General features: G+C 38.9%; 1 protein-coding gene across 2 annotated transcripts in view; it reads right to left on the bottom strand.

Annotated features, from left to right (window-relative positions):
- spidr (scaffold protein involved in DNA repair) overlaps positions 1 to 18,507 on the bottom strand; it is a 30,059-nt gene that overhangs the window by 7,943 nt on the left and 3,609 nt on the right. For both annotated transcript variants that reach the window (XM_026374284.1, XM_026374285.1), the window contains exons 6-11: positions 16,363 to 16,601; positions 14,707 to 14,810; positions 13,256 to 13,463; positions 8,389 to 8,578; positions 7,329 to 7,576; positions 1,971 to 2,129 (exon numbers count right to left, since the gene is read on the bottom strand). In XM_026374284.1, the coding sequence (XP_026230069.1) occupies positions 1,971 to 2,129; positions 7,329 to 7,576; positions 8,389 to 8,578; positions 13,256 to 13,463; positions 14,707 to 14,810; positions 16,363 to 16,601 (1,148 nt within the window). The remainder of the gene's footprint in view (positions 1 to 1,970; positions 2,130 to 7,328; positions 7,577 to 8,388; positions 8,579 to 13,255; positions 13,464 to 14,706; positions 14,811 to 16,362; positions 16,602 to 18,507) is intronic.

Raw genomic sequence — 18,507 nt, 5'->3', positions numbered from 1 at the left:
CCATTCAAGTCCATTGAGGTCTGCTGAAGGATGAGTAACAACAAACTAACAGGACTCATTCAACACACAGTGATTTTGATATTGAGCTTCTATACTTTAGCAAATATTAATACACCTTTGTGTTACTGAGTATTCTACTGTGGTCAGCTTTATTCTTCCTTAATCCACACCTTTAATCTTGATGAGAAACGTGCATTAATCCTTACAGGTTTCTCTTTAGCTGGCACACGTCCAAGAAAAATCTCTTCTAATAATGGTAATTTTGACAAGGCCTGGTCGACACACAGGAGACTGGGTGATTTGAAACGAATCTATTCAGTTGCATGAGAATAGAGAAACTAGTAACCCATAGTAGTAGTGAAGCGAGAGCTTTTTGACATTTTGCCTCGAGTAGAACAGATTATTGGAATGGGTGGAGAATCAGGTTTTTATTTTTTGTTTAATTTTTTTTAACCAACAAAACATTTAAACTTAAATCAACCTTGTAAGACTGACAATGGATAAATGTGTAGTTTGTTGCCTTAAATCTTGAGGTAGATAAAATAGTACGACTCTCACGTCTGATACTCAAATGAGAAGCTGCAGCCGGCAGTGGCTATTTTACTATACCATCCCCACCCCCATTTCTATGCTAAACAGTCATTAACATGTTAATTAGTTTCTTGTTAGTTTAATTGGTGCTGAACTGAAACATGAAAATGAAAGTTGTGATATTTTGTATAACAAACTTTACTTTACTAATTCTTGGGCAGGTGCAGCAACTTTATAAACCCATCAGGTCACTAAAGGGAAGCATAGGTGGAAGCATGAGGCAGGTCAAACACAACCCACAAAGTCCAGTTGTTGTCTGAAGGCGTATGAGACTCCAAAACCCTCTACAGGGTTTTATTACACTGAGGCTTTTACAGCTTTTTAAGTAATCACCATGACAATTATTAATCTTTTATTACAACTAGTATGTAATTACAAACAAATGCCAGCACCTTGCTCAGTGACACAAGCTGAGCCAGGTTCAATATGTTTATTATTGTGGACAACACTACGCAGAGGCCACATTTAAATGAATGAGGGACCTGTATTTTTCTACAAACAGCCTTAAAGATGCTGGTAGGTGGATTCTATCATTTATAGACTAGCTGTTTGCCCCTGTTTCGAGTCTTTGTGCTATGCTAAGATAAGCTAAGCCAAACTAACCAGCTGAAGGCTGTAGTTTCATATTCAACAGACAAACTCAAGTGAAAGCAGTCTTCCCGTCTAACATTCCTTGAAGCCATGGATTATTAGGATACTACATAGAGGTCAGGTAGTACCATTTCTAAGAACATGGACAAATACGAATGCCTGGTTTATCCCAAACAGGCCCACGTGTTTTTCCACTTGAGCTAATAATACGGCCCATATGCAAGTGCTGAAGATAGCCCATCCATCAGTCTGACCACAGACAACCTCCAGAGACATTATAGGCTGTGGTAGCATTGAAAATATCAAGGATGTAAACATACCCCCAGCCAGTCACTAAATGTTCTCATGTCAGTTCTTCTAACTGCTTCTAATTTGGGATCCTGACTATGGAAACTCACAAGGGACACAGAGCATGCACCTCGAGATCACTTTACATGTAAACACAGTGGCTCTGCTGGCAAGACAGTGTGATCCAGTTCCGGTGGCATGAGTGCAACGACTACATTCTCAGTGTAGTGTAAATGTACATAGTGTTCAAAAAGGTGATTCAAGGATAAAACATGGTGTAAAATAATAAAGATTAACACACAGGCAGACATTAAATGTAATATCCACGTGTTTAACGGTTCAGATTGAGACTCAGAGGCTCAGTGGCACAAAGCCTTGCAGCAACCTCGCTCACATTTCATATCAGAGCCTGTCTATCAAAGGCATTTAAGCAGGGCTGTTGTCCCTGCTAACCTCATCTATCACTGAGGGATGACTACAGAGAATAATTTAGGTCTCACCTTTCTCGAGTGACCCGCTGAACCACTTTAATGCCTCTTAGCACACAGGCCTTCCCCTGCCACATCTGGCAGAACTGGTAGAGGTCATCTTGGCTGGGCAGGAGGTGCAGCTGGACCACACTGAACATCCCAAAACTGTCCTGGACAAGAATACAGAGCCTGCAAAAATGCAGAAAAACAAAGTGTAGAGACAAAATGACCTTTGTCTGATTGTAATTTTAATATTTATTTATCACGTTAGTTGTGACCTTTGGGGTAAATAAACGCAAGTTTCTGTTTACACTTCTCATCAAAACATTTTGCATGAATTCTTGAGATCTAGAAAACACATTAGATGCATGTTCTACTCCATAGCATTAACAAAGCCAGTTTTTGACCATTTTAAATCCTGCATTGTTTACTAGGCACTTCCTGAATTACGCTTTAACCAAAAGTCAATCAGCAGAAGTGTGAAAACGGCGGCAACATTGTGCATGGTTGCCTGCATTCTTTTGCAGATGCATAAAGAAATGTAAACCACTTGTTAAACCACTAATCCTTGGCGCTGCCAATGATTAAAAACGACACTGGTATCTGTAAATGCATGAAAATGACAATCATTTGATTTTGTATTTTTATTTGTTCTTAGTGAAATAATTGTAATTGTTTTTATTGTGCAAAAGAAACTTTAGCGAGGGAGGTTTTGACCTTCAAAGTCGTCGCCAGTTGAGACCGTATTTTCAGTAGTTCGGTTTTAGAGGACACTTGAGCAGAGCAGAGAACTTCTGTCCTTTACATTAATGGGGCTGGATGTGCACAAAATCAATTTCTAACTAGTAACTCTCTCTGAGTAATGCTAAAAGAATAAATCAATCAATAATTCATTAAAAAATAAAGAGTTTATAAGTATTTGTGCTGACTTTCACCCAGTTCTTCTTAAAACGAATCATTTAACTCTAATAGAAATGAAAGTATTAATAATTCACCTGTACATTTAGTACATTGAGGACTTCTTAGAAATGAAACACCAGTGTTCCCAGTGACACAGTAACAATCAAAGTTAGGCTTTTCAGGCGTCTGGAAGTGTTAATGCTGGTGGCTGGTTTGACAGCCTGCTGCTGACAGAAAAGACCTTTAGCCTACAAAGTTATGAGGCAGTGAACTGCTCTGTATTCCTCCACTCTGCTGCTCCCAGTGAGTGTAGATCTACTATAGGCTCCAGTATCTCAGTCAAGCCCAGACACAACCCTGTCCCAGCCCTGAGAGTAAACAGTGGAGTTCATATCCCCTGGTTAGACAAGCAACGGGCAGAGAAGAAGAAGAGGAGGAGGAGAAAGAAAAAAAAAAAACAGGAAAGAGGGAGGACTGTCAGCATGCCCATAATGCATGTGCACATCCCAGACAGACACTGGGACAGTTTGGAGATTGTTTTCAACCACCTGATTGGGCCTATAAATGTCTTCTGTTAGTAAACATGAGGTCCGTCTGTGTTTGTTTTGGGAAACCTGGAAATAGATATCTAAATAACATTCCTGACATGACTTTTTGTGGCGCAGGCCAGTGTTTTAACCAGGATTATTCTTAGTTGTTTGCTTAATTCACAATCCAAAATCAGACGGCAACAACATTTTGTTAAAACAGCTAGGAATGCTGAACATACAGAACTGAGAGACATAAGCTGTAAACACCAGTGCACGAGTTTAAAGTAAAAAGTGAACAGACCGTAGCCCATTTTACATAAAGGGGATTTATGACCACAAGGTCTAAACATTTACAGACGTGTGGGACATGTTTTCAAGTCAGAAAAGAAAATGCCTCAAGAAAAATATCATTCGTGAAATGCAAACATGCTCGTCATTCACGTTCACGCTATTTAAAAAAAAGAAAATATATATATTAACTGTGGAGTGAGTGAATTAGTTCTGACCTACAATGAATCCTGCCAAACAAAATAATAACAAAATGATTACCTTTACCTAAGCTAAAAATGATTACTTTATCTGTCAATATAGTTGATGTTTTCATTACATTTGCTTTTGCTACAACTCAGACTTTGTTTGAGTTGAGTTTGAGTGATGCAGAGCAAAACAGCAAATGTCTCCACATTTGAGAAGCAGCTCAACCTTTTTTTTATACATTACTGACATACAATTGACTGATCATTAAAACTGTTGTCGATATCCGATAGTAGACTAAACTATGTATCAACTGATCGGCTTAGCAGTAGTCACTTAAGATTTGTTTTCTGATTATTGTTTGTTAATTATTATATGTTAATACACCTGTCCACACTGTGCGTCACCAAGGTAAATGGCTGCACTTTGACTGCATGGAATATACAAGACAAAAATCACAACGTATTAGGGCCGTCGTTCTGCACTTTACAACAGAGCCCATCGTTTTGTGCTTACTACATGAGTACTGAACTGAAAATAAAAAAATAAAGATGCTTAATACTAGTACATTAATTATGGTATACAACTATGCAATAGCCTAAAAGAAAAAGAATGTAAATACTGTCACATATTCTGCATTTGAATCTTGTGTGAAGACTGGATAAACATACGAGCAAAAAAAAAAAAAAAAAGATAACACTAACTAAACAAAGCAAATTGACATAGCCTGCAATATGATTACAGCTGCCTGGACTGCTATTCCATGAGAAATATACACTTTCACTTTGTGGAGCTTGTTTGAACATGCAAAAGCTTAGTGTGAAATCTGATAGGACACTTTACAGATAAGAAACGGGTGATGAGACTTGTGGTGGTACCAGGCTGACATGTATAAACAACCACCTCTCCATCCAGTCCTTCCACTTAGCCCTTCACAGCCCAACGTCTTCCAACAGTGACCCCCTAAGTCCCCAAATTTCTGAGCCAATGGCCATTTAGTCACAGGCTGTTTTCAGGAATTTGTTATTGTGAGCGATCACAGAAATTTCTCAGCAACACAGGTTTTTTTCCGGGAACTACGATCCACTGAGCCCGTACAAACAGGCACACACGAACTCCTTCACACACACAGACAGACACACAGTCACACTGTGCGCACATGCAAGCCAATGCACATGAACATTACTTGGCAACACACTAAGTAAGTGACCCACACATTAAGAATATAGCAGAGAGGCCTCATTGGTGGGGGCGGACAGGCGGGATTCCTTCCTATGTGTTGTGCACCAATCAGTGCAGGCACAGTGATAAACACGGTTGTAACAGGATCCTTGCAGCACATTGTGTTCCTTCCCCACCAAGAAAGAAAAAAAAAAAAACAGCCTCTCCTTGCTTCCTGCAAACAGTTAATCTTCTTGTTTATTCTATTCCAAATTTACGGGAACTTAACATCTTCTTCAGGCGTAAATATCAAACTGGCCTCTCTCCCGTGTGTTTTAACACAGAGGCCAAACAACAAAAGGATCAAATCAGCATGCTGACCAGGAGAGTGAGTCATAGAGGCTGGGACACAACATGAGAGGTACAAACTGTCCTTTATACAGAATGAGGCCAGTGGGCTGCAAAGTAAACTACCCAGCTCTCAGCTCAGAGACATGCATCTTGGAGTAGCACAAGCAACCCAATGTACCAAACTTTATTTCTGTGCTGCAATTCAGACCACAGCCCCTCATGAAAGGGCAGGGGAGCGATAAAACAGTGACAGCTGGGTGGTAAAAAAAAAATGATAAGGAAATAATAATTATTTAAAAAAATAAATCAGAAATATTAGGCATTACCATTAAATATTTCGACTTCTTACATTATTTCATTTATTATTTTATGCAAGCTGGGTCACCCAGATATTCTGAACTCATGCTCACGTGATCACCTCCTACACTCCAGCCCCACCTCCATCCTTTCACTACCAACCAAGCCTGTTGAATCTGGTTCAGTTACAAGGGCGGGAGTGTTTCCGGTCAGAGGGTGGCGTTTGTTTACCAGCCGCAGAAGCAGCATGGCAGGAACGAGTGCCATATTACATCAGTTAACTTGTCAGGTGACCAGGGTTCTCCTCCCTTCACCACAGGGTGCCTCTCGGGGCCCTCCACTCACAGAAACCAATACTTTTCTTTTATTACTCAGCAAAAGACAAAAACAACAAGCCTGGGGAGGGTCAGGCAACTAAAGGTCACACTTCCAGGATTTGCTTCAAACAGAACATTCACTGATTCACTAACTGTACCAGGACCACTCGAGTAGCCATTTCAACAATGCAAGACACCTTGGACAGCTGGCACTGGACATTGAACACTTATTTTTAATCAGAATAAGAAAAGAAGAAAAGATAAAAAGAAAAGAAGAAGAAAATCTGACAAATTTAAAGCTGCACTAACACAAATTTAAAATCAGCAATGTAAAAACTACGTGTAATGTGAAAAGTCAAGCACATAGTGACAAACCCACAGATCATTATCAGCCAACTCTCAAACTCCCATCAGTGTCACTTACTCATTGTTTTAGTTTTCTGGTTCACAACTTTCCATTTTTGGTTCAATGTCACCACTCACAACTGTGCATATATATGTTACTGATTAACTTGAAGATTTATTTCTCTATTAATTAATAATTCAGCCTATAAAATGTAGTGAAAAATGCCCAAGGTGACATCTTCAAACCTCAACCTATACCGCAGATATTCAGTTTATAACAAGAACAGACACATTTAAGAAGCTGGAGCTTGTTTAAATGATTATTTAATTATCTGAAAGGGTTCTATAGCAATTCATTATCTAACAAGACTTAAAATCGCTTCTAATGGTTTCAGTTCTATAAATGTAATTATTATATTATTTAATCAATATTAATAAGATATTGGCTTCACTTTTAGACAAAGTAACCAAAGGCCAAAGAAATCAAAAATGTGTGAAACCCCATTTCACACATTTTTGTAATGGTGGACATTTTAAAATCCATTATAAATACAGTTGTGGTTTAGTGCACTGACTGTTGCTGTTTTAAATGTGTCCTACCTAGCAGAGTGGGAGTGGGCACCAGTTCAACTCTGGCTTGCCGTTGATGAGGTTCTGAAAACATCATGTTGTCTTGCCTGAGAATTGGCTACAGAGGGGCTGGATTCAATTAGAAATGTTTGTGTCCTTTGTCAAGCAATGCCATATGGCTGGATACAGTGCGAGCGCTTTGTGGGGCCTGCTGTGCCGTGAACAATAGCTCGACCACTGAGACACACTGTGCCACCAAGGAGAAGCATGCAAGGCCTAAACCAATCAAGGATACCAGCATGCAATTTGAATAAAAAAATAAAAAAAGACAGTAACTTATATTGTGTGAGAGAAACACAGACAGCAGATAAAATATAATTCAGAATCAGGGGACAAACCAAAGGCCTTACTGGGCCACTAATTATCAGCTTGTCCAACACTACCTGGTTTTCCGTTTCTCTGCAGGAAGAAGAAGATCTGAGGAGGGCCGAAGGGGAACTCTAGGCTTGTGGATGGACACTGGAGAGCTGTCAGGCAGACGGATGGAATAAACTCTCTGGACCACCACCTCCACATCCTGCCCCACAAAGCCAGCCTGGCCCAGGGCCTCAATTGAGTCCAGGAGAGAGATGCAATGTCTTGTCAAAACTCGTGAACTTTCAAAACTGCACAGAGCAGTGGGAGGAGGAACCTGGAGGAGGTGGAAAATATATATATATTTTAAGTAATTTTTTTAATTAGTTGATTTGCACACAACAATTTTCAATGTTTTTTTTGCTGCATTTTTGTTCCCCGGCGTTGAATAAAATATTCAGGGTTTTTTGATTGCTAGTAGTAGTAATGTATATGTGTCAATGTGTAAAAACAGTTAAGTTCATTGTCTTACAAGAACACACAGCTAATTTCACTAATGGTAAATGTCACAGATTTAAAAGGCTAGTGGGATCATGTTATAAGAAGCATTTCTTGAGTGCTGTCAGCAACACCTGGTTCACTTGTATTTGCTCAAAGCAAGCAGATGTTCAGATTTAGGGATTCAAACATACATGTAAACCGACCATTTGATATTGTTACAGCGGAGAGTGAATGCACCTGTTACTGACTGATGTGGGTTGGTTGTTCCACAGAGACTATTTATTATTCTTTGTGTATGAATGCAGTAAAGTGAACCAAATGAACCCTCTGAAAACCTGTTGTTTGTACAATTGCACCTGTGACTTAATGATTATAAACTTGAAGAAAAGTGAAGCAAGCTTCATAGTGCACAATATCTTTGTTTATATAGACACAGATGACTAAAACTGAGTAGAAATTTATCTTGCAAACAACATACTGTGTTTAAATGCAATGTATCTCCCTTATAGTAATTGGCAGTGGACTGAGTGTGACACAGTTTCAGAAGCATAATGAGGATTTGAAAAAGTTCACTTAATGACCTGAAGCACCATTAAATTGAAGTGGGAATTAAATGTGAGGTAGTAAGAGGATATGAAGTATACACACCTCATCTGTGGTTCTGCATACATCAAGGAGTCCAAACATTTCACCCAAATAATATGGCATGCACTTCCCTGAGGAGAGCAGGCCTCTTGGAATTGACAGGTCTCCAGGGTTGGAAGCAGAGAAGACTTTCTGACTGAAGTGTGTGTTCAGAATGATATCACAACTGAAGCCATCTACAGAAAGACTTTGCCTGCAAAGAGATAAAATTGATCAGTTTTAGATTCAGTTCTTTTGTTGTATTCTACACTTTGACTCTGCACTTTTATTATTGCACAAACCAAAAGAACACATTTGTAGTCAGGTTTGGGACCTTGTATTCACTGTGAAATTAAACATCTTCAGGTGTTGGGCAACAATAAACCATCTCTGTTGTGATTGAGTTGATAGCAGATGCAAAACTCAGATTTTACATTAAATGGAATAGACTGTTGCACAAACGCAGGAGGGGCTGACAGCTCCAGGCTGCTTGAATGTCAAACTCAGATAAGGTACCGACTGCGTACCACTCAGCACAGAATACAAGTTCAAATATGTTACCCTCCTCCAAGGCAACTTAAAATACAAAACGGATGTACTTGTCCTCTTTAACTGAGGTAAAACAGAAATTTTCCATGTAATTGAGGTTCTTAAAAGGCTACACCTTGAAGCGCTACACAACTTGATTGTATACACTTTCCAAACGTGACATCGTGTATGGAAAAATATGACCCCAACACAAACAAACTGAGACCTCGCTGGCAAAACAAAAAAAACATACATCAAATCAAAAGCACAGCCTACATATGTGTAACCTGATGTGTCTTTGTACTAGGCTTTAAATTCACCAGCTTACAACTTCTTAAAACATTAAGAAAACATTTCTGGTCAAATACCTTAGCTCCTCCAGACAAATAACACACCTGATTTGTACTAAGCCTGAGAAAAAAAAAAAGAACTTGAATAACAGCCAGATAATTATATGGCACACTGCTAGTGGTGAGGTTCAAGTTTGATTTCTTTCCCCATGTGAAATGGATAATAGTGTGATGATGGCTTATCACTGAGTCAAAGCCAAGAGCATTCTGTGACTGAAACTGCTGCACATGTCACAGCTCGTCTCAAACCTGTGGTGATAGCTGAGCCAGGGACGTTAATCACAAAGAGGGGAAAAAAACAGATGTGTTTGTTCAATGATAACAAGAATGGAGAGAATTAGAAACAAGTTATTACATACCCCGTGTTTCTAGTTGTGCATACACACAGCTACAATAAAATTAAAACATTATATTGTGTTTACTGAGAGTAACGTTTAGATTAGCCTCACTATTGTAAATGGTTAAGTTTAACTATTGTGTCCTTACACAAAGGTGAGTATTATTAATAATATTCAGCTTTCTATCCATTTATGGTAAGATGGGAGACATTTGGACAGAAGAGGGTGGAGATAAAAACATTGTGGAGCTAAACCAACATCTATCTCATATTTTTGAAAATATGAAAGTGACAGTTCCTACAGGCTGTACTTACTGTAATGTTATTGTCACTGATTGCAATAGACTGTTCATGCAGTTCCTGGTATCGTTTCCATCACCTGTACTTCATGAAGTGAAGCAAGACTAATGATAACAATATTAGGCATTCACCACATCAAGTACATACTGTATACTTTTCCATGCTGGTGCAGAGACAAACGTGACTCAGTTGACTGACTCAGTGACTCATTAGTCAGTCAACTGAAAATTAATCAATTGTTATTTTCACAGTCAATAACTTTGGTAAACATAGCTAAAACGTGCTGGCTTCACTTTTCAAAGTTGTAAAATTTGTTTTTGTCTCTATATTGTTAACAAATTGGAGAACTTTACCTTTAGTCTACACATTAAGCATCTATTAGCAGGATATAAACACTTAGTAAATAATCTTTAAATCACTTTAGTAGTTTTATGCAGCTATGAGGACATTTGGAAATGCTTATCAATGGGAAATATATCTCTATGTGTCCATGAAAACATCATATTATTTAATTATATTTACTGTAATGTATTTATTTACTTTTTATTTATATTATATTTGCTGATATACATATTTTGCCATACAACTATATTATAGTGGGATAACCATAGTGTTTATATATTGCATTATAAAAGGTGAATTTAAAGCTACAGTATGTACGTTTTTGTTCCATAACTTATCTAAATGTGAAGAGGTAGTGTCAAAGCTGTGACATAAACTTAGAGAACAGCACTGACAGCAGTGCAGAGATATTCCCTTTTAATGGTTTTTCAGTGAGGAGCCCCCTTTGTAAACAATCAGAAAAGGTAAAACATTGTGCATCATACTGATGTAAAAGGCACGTATCACGTATATAAGACATCCAAGATTTTGAGATTGCATCAGTATTTGACGCCCCGAGTGAATTGATTTTGATTCTCATACTACACCTTTTATCCTGCATATTGCAGCTTTTTATAAACTCTGTAATTTTATGTTCTGTTCGGTTTTAGTTATTATTTATTTTTCCTACTTTTTATTTGACAGCCATTATCGCTTACTAGTTTACAGCTTTACTTAAAAACACAGCATTACTTTATGAAACATGAGGTAAATTATTCTAAATTTGATTTATCGGTTGTGTTAAGAGCTATAATGAACTTAATTACACATGAAATACTGCTTTACCTGAGTACAATTTCATTGCTGGACCGATTCATACTCATATGAGTATTTTTATATTTTGGTACTGCTATTTTTACTGTATTTAAAGTTAGTATGTCTTCCACCACTGTTGTATCTACCTGAAAATACAACTGTCTAGCCTCACATATACATATCCAAAACACGCACTCATATCATGATTAAAACGGATGTTTCTCAGTCCGAGATTATTAATCAGTAAAAGGCATACTCGGATGTTAGTAGAGCGGAAAGTACTGCTCAAAAGAACAGGTACTGGAAGTGTGACCCTATTGTAAACAGGTGAGTGGGCAGCTGTCATCATCAGACAGGTAGTTGGCTTAAGGAGTGGCACCGGCTGCTGGCGTCACAGTGAATAAGCTCTGCAGGTATTTCCACTCAGGTCTTGGCCTACACACAACAAGGTGTGGGAGGTGGGAGGAGTCAGTCTACTCTTTGTGGTGGAGGTTGACCTCTTGATTGTCACACCGGAAACCCATAAAAGGAATTTTACCAGAAATACTAACACTCCCAAGTTCTGAGTATTTTCATTTTGGTGCTTCATGTACAACTATAAAACTAATATCTCTTCAGACAATCATTAAGCTTGTCATTGCATTTCCTTTGTTGCTTAGAGATGTTTTTATTGAGTTAAAGCATTCATTTATTTCAAAGATAGGCCAAATTCTGTAACTTCTCATAGCAATTTACAAAAGATTGAGGATTTACATGAAAAGTGCTTCTTTGAAAGAGTACATGGGTGTGTTTTAGGAAGACTCTGCTCTATTTTGTGATTTCAGGAATATAATACAACAGGGAAGAAGAGGTGCTAAAACTAGAGACACTCTGAAGCCAACATGTGTTTTCAATCCCAGCACTCTGGCTCCTTCCACTCTCTTCTCTCAAATACTCCAGAAAATAATCCTACTGTGTTTTTTCCCCAGTTTGCTGGAAATGACCTAACTACTGCCAGGAAGAGGAATGTGAAGCATTCCCTGGAGCTGTTTGTGACGTCAGAGCACAGAGGAGGCCCCTGCGCTTCCGCCAGCCTGGATATTCCAGATCACACTCAACCCAAACTCCCAACAGCTGCAGTCAACTGCTGCTGCCTCGCTCCAACTCCAAAACAATTCCAAAAACACACACAGCCCCCTCCTTCGCTCGCTGGCCTGTATGTGAGGGACTGTTCCTCACACATCTGGACCTTTAGTGAGAACAGAAAGTTACGATACTAAAAAAAATCCTACATTAATCAAATTTCCTGCAGAATTATTATTGAACTGCAGGTTTTTCAATGTTTAACGTTCAAATTCATGTGTGGTGTTCTATCTTTCAGTTTGCCTACTCAGCAATATTTCTGTCACACTCTGTCCTGCACATAGTGAGTCACTTTGTATTGTGTAAGTGCCTTTAACAGTGCCTTTTTGTGTAGTATCTAAGTGCGTGCCAAGATAGGATGGAGTTTAATATCAAAAACAGGGAAGTCCACTGGGGAAAGAAGTGACCAGAAAAGCAATCCTCTTTTACAGAAACATGCCACCCTACCCATTCCTGTTGTACACACAATTGTTCTATTTATAGCTGAAACAAATAATCAATTGGTCAACCAAGAAACTGTATTGGCAACTATTTTTAGAAGCAATTGAGTAACTTGAGTCACTGGTTGCACTTGTGAGAATGTCTTCCTCTTTTGTGTTTCATTTCATGGTGAACTCATCTTTGATTGATTTGTGACTAATTATGTTATCTTAGGCAGTGTTTTCAATTCCCAGACATTTTATAGATTTGACAATAAATAGGAAAGAGTTTGTCTTAAATTACAGCAGAGCTCTCTTTATGTGAAAAATTATCATTAAGTCTTTAACAGCAGTTGGCGCTAATTCACACCCTGTTAGTTACTTATGCAAATCACATGGTTTGTGTATCCACACATTTCTCCCCAAAAAAGTGTATTTTAAAAATCCACAAATATATTTCATTTTGTAAGGTTAACTGCTGGACACAAGATGTCTGGTAGAGTTCTTCACTGAAAGGTTAATTCTCAGTGTGTGGGGTTTCAAATGTCCACATTAAAAACAGACTTGTGCTGTCAAACTTTGCACACACATCACTCTGCACAGTGAGGATCAAACATTCAGGTCATAAGTGAACCTTATATTTCAATGGAGCGAGGAGAATGGACTTTTTAAGTATGACACATTTTGCATCCTCTCACCAAGGTGGATATATGTGGATGATATCTCTGGGTGCAGGAATCAGCTGGGCTGCAGTCTCTCTGTTGAATAACACCAGTACACGATCTTTCTCCTGGGAGACAGTGTGTCCCTCTGCGGGCAGCTGGTGGTGCTCACAGTGCACAAGCTGCATGCTGCATTCCTGCTGAACCTCCAGCACCTCCAGCACCAGCACGCCAGGTCTGTCCACTGGAGAGCAGAGCAACAACAACACAGATGTTAAATGTGTGTCCGGTTCAATGTGTGTGTGCAGTGTTTTCATGCTCTGACAGACTCTTGCTCTCCATGGGATTCATTATGTGTTGGCTAGCTAAATGGGGATTTTGTGTGCAAACCTGATTACAAAAAGTTTGGGTAAAATTGGGATTATTAAAATTGCAGTGTGAGAACACAGTCAGCTGTCCAATCCCTGCATACATATATTAACAATAACTAAAGGGGAATCTTAACATGATAAGTTAATCATATTGAAGAGATCACTAGAGAGTTAATAGGTTTAAACATGCATTTCTCCAAACATGATTAAGTGCTTAAAGTGTGTTCCATAAACTGTGGTGTCAGATTATGAAATCATCAGAATACAATTGGGCACCAGGCCAAAATACTTGACCTAGAGTAAAATGATATGATAAGTTTTAGCTAGAGAGTTATGACAGGAAACAATTCCTACTTCTGCATGTATGTGTGCTCTTACATCATACAGCAAAACCACTACAATAAAGATAAACAAGTGTCCTATAACAGTACAGTCAGGTCGGGTATCGCTGTTGTTGAGACTGTACCAGGAAACGGGATAGTTGAAAATTAATGTGTCTTTTTAAAAAGTCTGATTTATTTGAATAATAATAACAATAATATTTTCTTATATTAATATAAATTCTTTAAAATCCACCTGATGTAAAAGTTCTACATACACAGAAGAAAGAATTGCCATGGCATGAAACAATCAAATGGGGTCAAGGCAATATAAACTACACCTTAACCTCTTTATAACTCTTCATGTTAATCAAACCATCCACTGACCACAAAGTAGGTTGCATGTGGTGTTTTTTTTTTTTTTAATTTTTCCACAATCAACTGTCACACTTAAGCCTCTGCCTTGTCCTATTATAAGGAGATACTTCACAAGAGACAACAAGTGGTTTGGTACACCATGGAAAGGAAAAAAGAAAAAAAAACAACTAAGCAAGCAGTTTCCTGTCACCTACATACTGAGTGAAGTTCAGAGCCACAGTAATCAACCTACAGCCAGCACTTCCTGGCCTCTCCATACGATCACGTACATGAAAAGAACCTTATGCCGCTTTAGACAGAGGGCTTCGTCCCACACACAAATCAGAGTTCAGGGCTGAATTTGAATTGTGATTCAGAGGCGTATATGTGTAAAATGCTGTAATCTAAACATGTAGTAGGTTTGTCTGATGTGGATCACCTGTTGTTGTTGTTGAGGTGCCAGAAATGGCCTGGTGCCTCCAGAAGCTAATGGCTGACCGCTGTCTGCACTGGAGTCGATTCAGCCTCTCTGCCAGACCTCCACTGTGCAACAAACAAAGAGGTAGATGATGGTATGTGATAAACACACACACACACAGCACAAAAGCATATGCAGAATTGTTTATTTCAAAGAAAAAAACATTTTGTGATGCAGACAACAAGCTGTCGAACACTACAGATAGCCATCTGTCAGATTTGGTGGGCTTGGAGATGGCAATGACATTTAGCACCCACATCATGACACCAGGTGTCCCTTTCATCGTCACTTCTGCTGTGGAAACATTGTCGCCAAAGTTTGTCACCTGGCAGCACGTACAGTAATATATCGTCAACTTTGTTTGCGCCTATAATGAAGCAATGCACTGTAACACTTGATATTCACCGTAACACCGCATGGCCACTTCATTCGAAAACACATCTGCCACAAATTGTGCATTTATGAAGACGTTCAGTTTTTGGTAAAACGCTCGTCAGCATTTAAACAAAAACTGAACATCTTCATTGTTCAGTTGTTCATTGTTCATTGTTAACTCTAGTCAGTGGTTGTGTCGAATTGCCTTATACTGAAATGTGTTTCTAATGTTCTTCCCCCACATGTTTATAAAACAGTAGAAACACCTCAGTTCAACACCACTGCAACTCACAGAAAAAAATAATCTCTTTTGGCAGTTTATTATATAAACCTATTTAAAACTAATACAACACACCTGCACTAAATCCTGCTTCATGAAGGTGATAATGTAATGAAATATAATGTAAGATGATAAAATTCCTGTCAGTGTATGCAGCACAGTTCCATCGCACCATCAACTACAGCCTCCAAAATTATGACACAGTTCAATCAACACCTCTCTAAAACAATGCACTGATCATACTGACTTAATTTAGAAGACCTGATATTGGCCAGATGTGAGTGACGCACATTATTAAATACAGTTTCTTTACTAACGTCATAAAATTCTGTGTTTACCCAGTGAGTTACGTTTATTAAAGCTACAATATGCAACTTAAGTTAGTACTAGCGTGAGACTTGGAATCAATCTACTCTGCTCTACTCAGCCCTGCCTCTCCGTGCTTTGATACAGCTATGCTTCGCTCTTTAAACTCCACCACGCTCTGCACAACCCTTCATGTAGTCGATGTTATGAAATTGCAATTGATGAGAATGCTACAAAACTTACTAATCAAGTAGAAATTATTTAATTGGTGGCTTAGAAGGAGGCGCCTCATTCAAGAACGTTTAAAAGCAAAAATCTTCGCACCGCCACCAGGCTCTTCTGTGAACCTGTGTCACAGGAGGCTCCGACAGCACCTCTCCACATGAAGATAGGTTATAGAGCATACAGTATTTCTTTTTTTTCTATTGTGCATTGCACACTCTGGCTTTTAGTTAGGGTTCAGACTTTATTTCACCACAATCCCTGGCCTCATGTTATATAATGTAATATATAACAATAGGAATATGCAGATTTTTAATTTGTGAAAAAAGGGAAGAAACATATCCAGTGTAGCGATATCAGATTTAATATGAAGAGGAAAAGCTACATCATCACATCCATAATGTGACTTTTAAAAACAAAAACATAATTCAAACCTTTGAAATTTCCTCTTCTTTTTTGCAGAGTCTTCAGGCGTCTTGGACTCACGGTCAAATGGTTTCTGAGGCGTCTGCAGCATCGTCTGAGCAAATCTGACCCAGTCACTGACTGACCTTCTGCTGCCCTCATCGGTTTGGAGGGGAAGACTCTCAGAGTTTGAGAGTCTGCTTGAGGACAGAGTGTCACCAATAATCTCTCCATCGGACACATAGCCTGAGATCTCAAGCTCTGTCACCTTTGGATAAATTACAAATTTTTGATTATTCAGCTTAAAAAACAATAACTTGATAAAATTTGAAGGGATTATCCAATTAATTAATTGCACGTATACACATGTATATGCCACTGCATATCAGAGGATATTAAATGCATGAAATGGTCTTAGCCTCCAGGAAATCAATAATGAGTCATTAAAGATCAAATAAAGTCAAACTCAATAATGCAAAGGGTGGATATGGTACACTGATTCACAAGATATGCCAACATAATAATCTTTTTTGCTGTATCACTGCTCACTGCACCTGAGGGAATCTGTTCTCATGGAAAAATCCAAGAGAAACCTGAGTTCCTGTCATGTGCAGACAAGACCAACATACCAGGCTCTGTCAGCCAACGTGCTCTTTTATTTGAATCAACTTGACCCTGCTAGGCGACATGCCAGCAGACGTCACACTCTAACCAGCTACAGAGAAAAAGGAACACTATGTTCCTGGCTGCGGCTCAAAAATGTTTTCACCCGGCACTGAAATCATTGTAAGTACACAGCGCTGTGCAGCCTCATCCACTCACATGATTTCCTGAACAAACAGTAGTAAAATGATGTTTATAGCTCTGCTCTGTTGATATGAATCTCATCTAGTAAAGACCCGATGTGGTGAATGTTTTGACCCCTTAAGCACCTGATGTTTGGGCACTCAGACCGAGCAACACACTCCATTTGGGAAGTGGCCATCCCCTTCGACCCTAAATGCAAAGTAGCCCTCGCAGCTCCGCCTACCCACTCTCAGCGTTAGTACAATAACATAGAAATCTGGCAGACTTGCGTCCAGTGACTCAGCCATGCATTTATCTGGAGTAATAAACTCTGAGTTGGACTGGGATCTTCCCTCTCCGTATCCTGTTAGTTCCGGTTTGATTTACAATTGGCAGTTTGTAAGCAAACTTTCCGGGCAGGAAAAACGTCAAGCTAGGTTTATACATTCTTCTGTCCTAATTAAATTAGAACCAATGGTAGGTATAATGAAACAAAACACTAAAATGTAATAATAATTTGCTACAAGCACATAATCAATCTGCTTGTTAGATAGCTAAATGCTATGTCAGTTAGCTATTAGTGAATTTGCACTAATCAAACTGTCAAAAAACCCACATGTATAAATTTCAGCACAACCATATGTGAAAAACTAGGACCCCAAAGATTGTCTCTCTCTACTAGGCCTGACCACAAGCGTCCTGTTAGGTGATCTTAAATCTCATTTGACCCCATATAGCTGATAGCAGCAAATTAAACTGTGACAAGAGGAAGTAGCTGGGTCTGTGGGAGTGATGTTAATCTGTCGACAAGCTTCCTCTCAACATACAGCGTGCAAACTCAGAGCTTCATCACCAGATACTGGTTACTTAAACTCATCATATGCCTCACAGCATGAGTAACTGAGTTTAATTAGCGGGCACAGTATGGCACCATGCCGATGATTCACTTGATAACTGGCTTTAACCAGAGCCTTCCTGTTCATTTTCATACATTACTATCCAAGACAACCACAGCACCTCAGTAATTTGGCCACATCTAGCTCATCAATTACACGTTGTCATCTGTGCTATGACAATTAGACATTGTGTGCGGTTTTAACCTGAGCAAGACACCTCCCCCACTTCTTGTACATTCACTTCATGCTAGCCCTACCCTTAACAAACACCGGTCCTGAATGACTTCTGAGAACAGTCAATCCAAGTCTCCAGAGTGCACAAGAGGGCCCACAAAAGATTAACTCCGGTGATAACAAGTATAATAGCAACATAACCGTCTTCAATAAACTGCACCGTATACATTACAAAGTACTATGGCACTCATTGTCATTACTGATTAATGTACTAATTATTTTTAAAACTGCATGTTTATGTTTAACATGTTCAATTTA

The sequence above is a fragment of the Anabas testudineus genome, chromosome 17 (assembly GCF_900324465.2).
Source record: "Anabas testudineus chromosome 17, fAnaTes1.2, whole genome shotgun sequence".
NCBI classification, from domain to species: domain Eukaryota; kingdom Metazoa; phylum Chordata; class Actinopteri; order Anabantiformes; family Anabantidae; genus Anabas; species Anabas testudineus.
The sequence above is the reverse complement of the archived record's forward strand: the minus strand, read 5'-3'. Positions and strand labels throughout refer to the sequence as shown.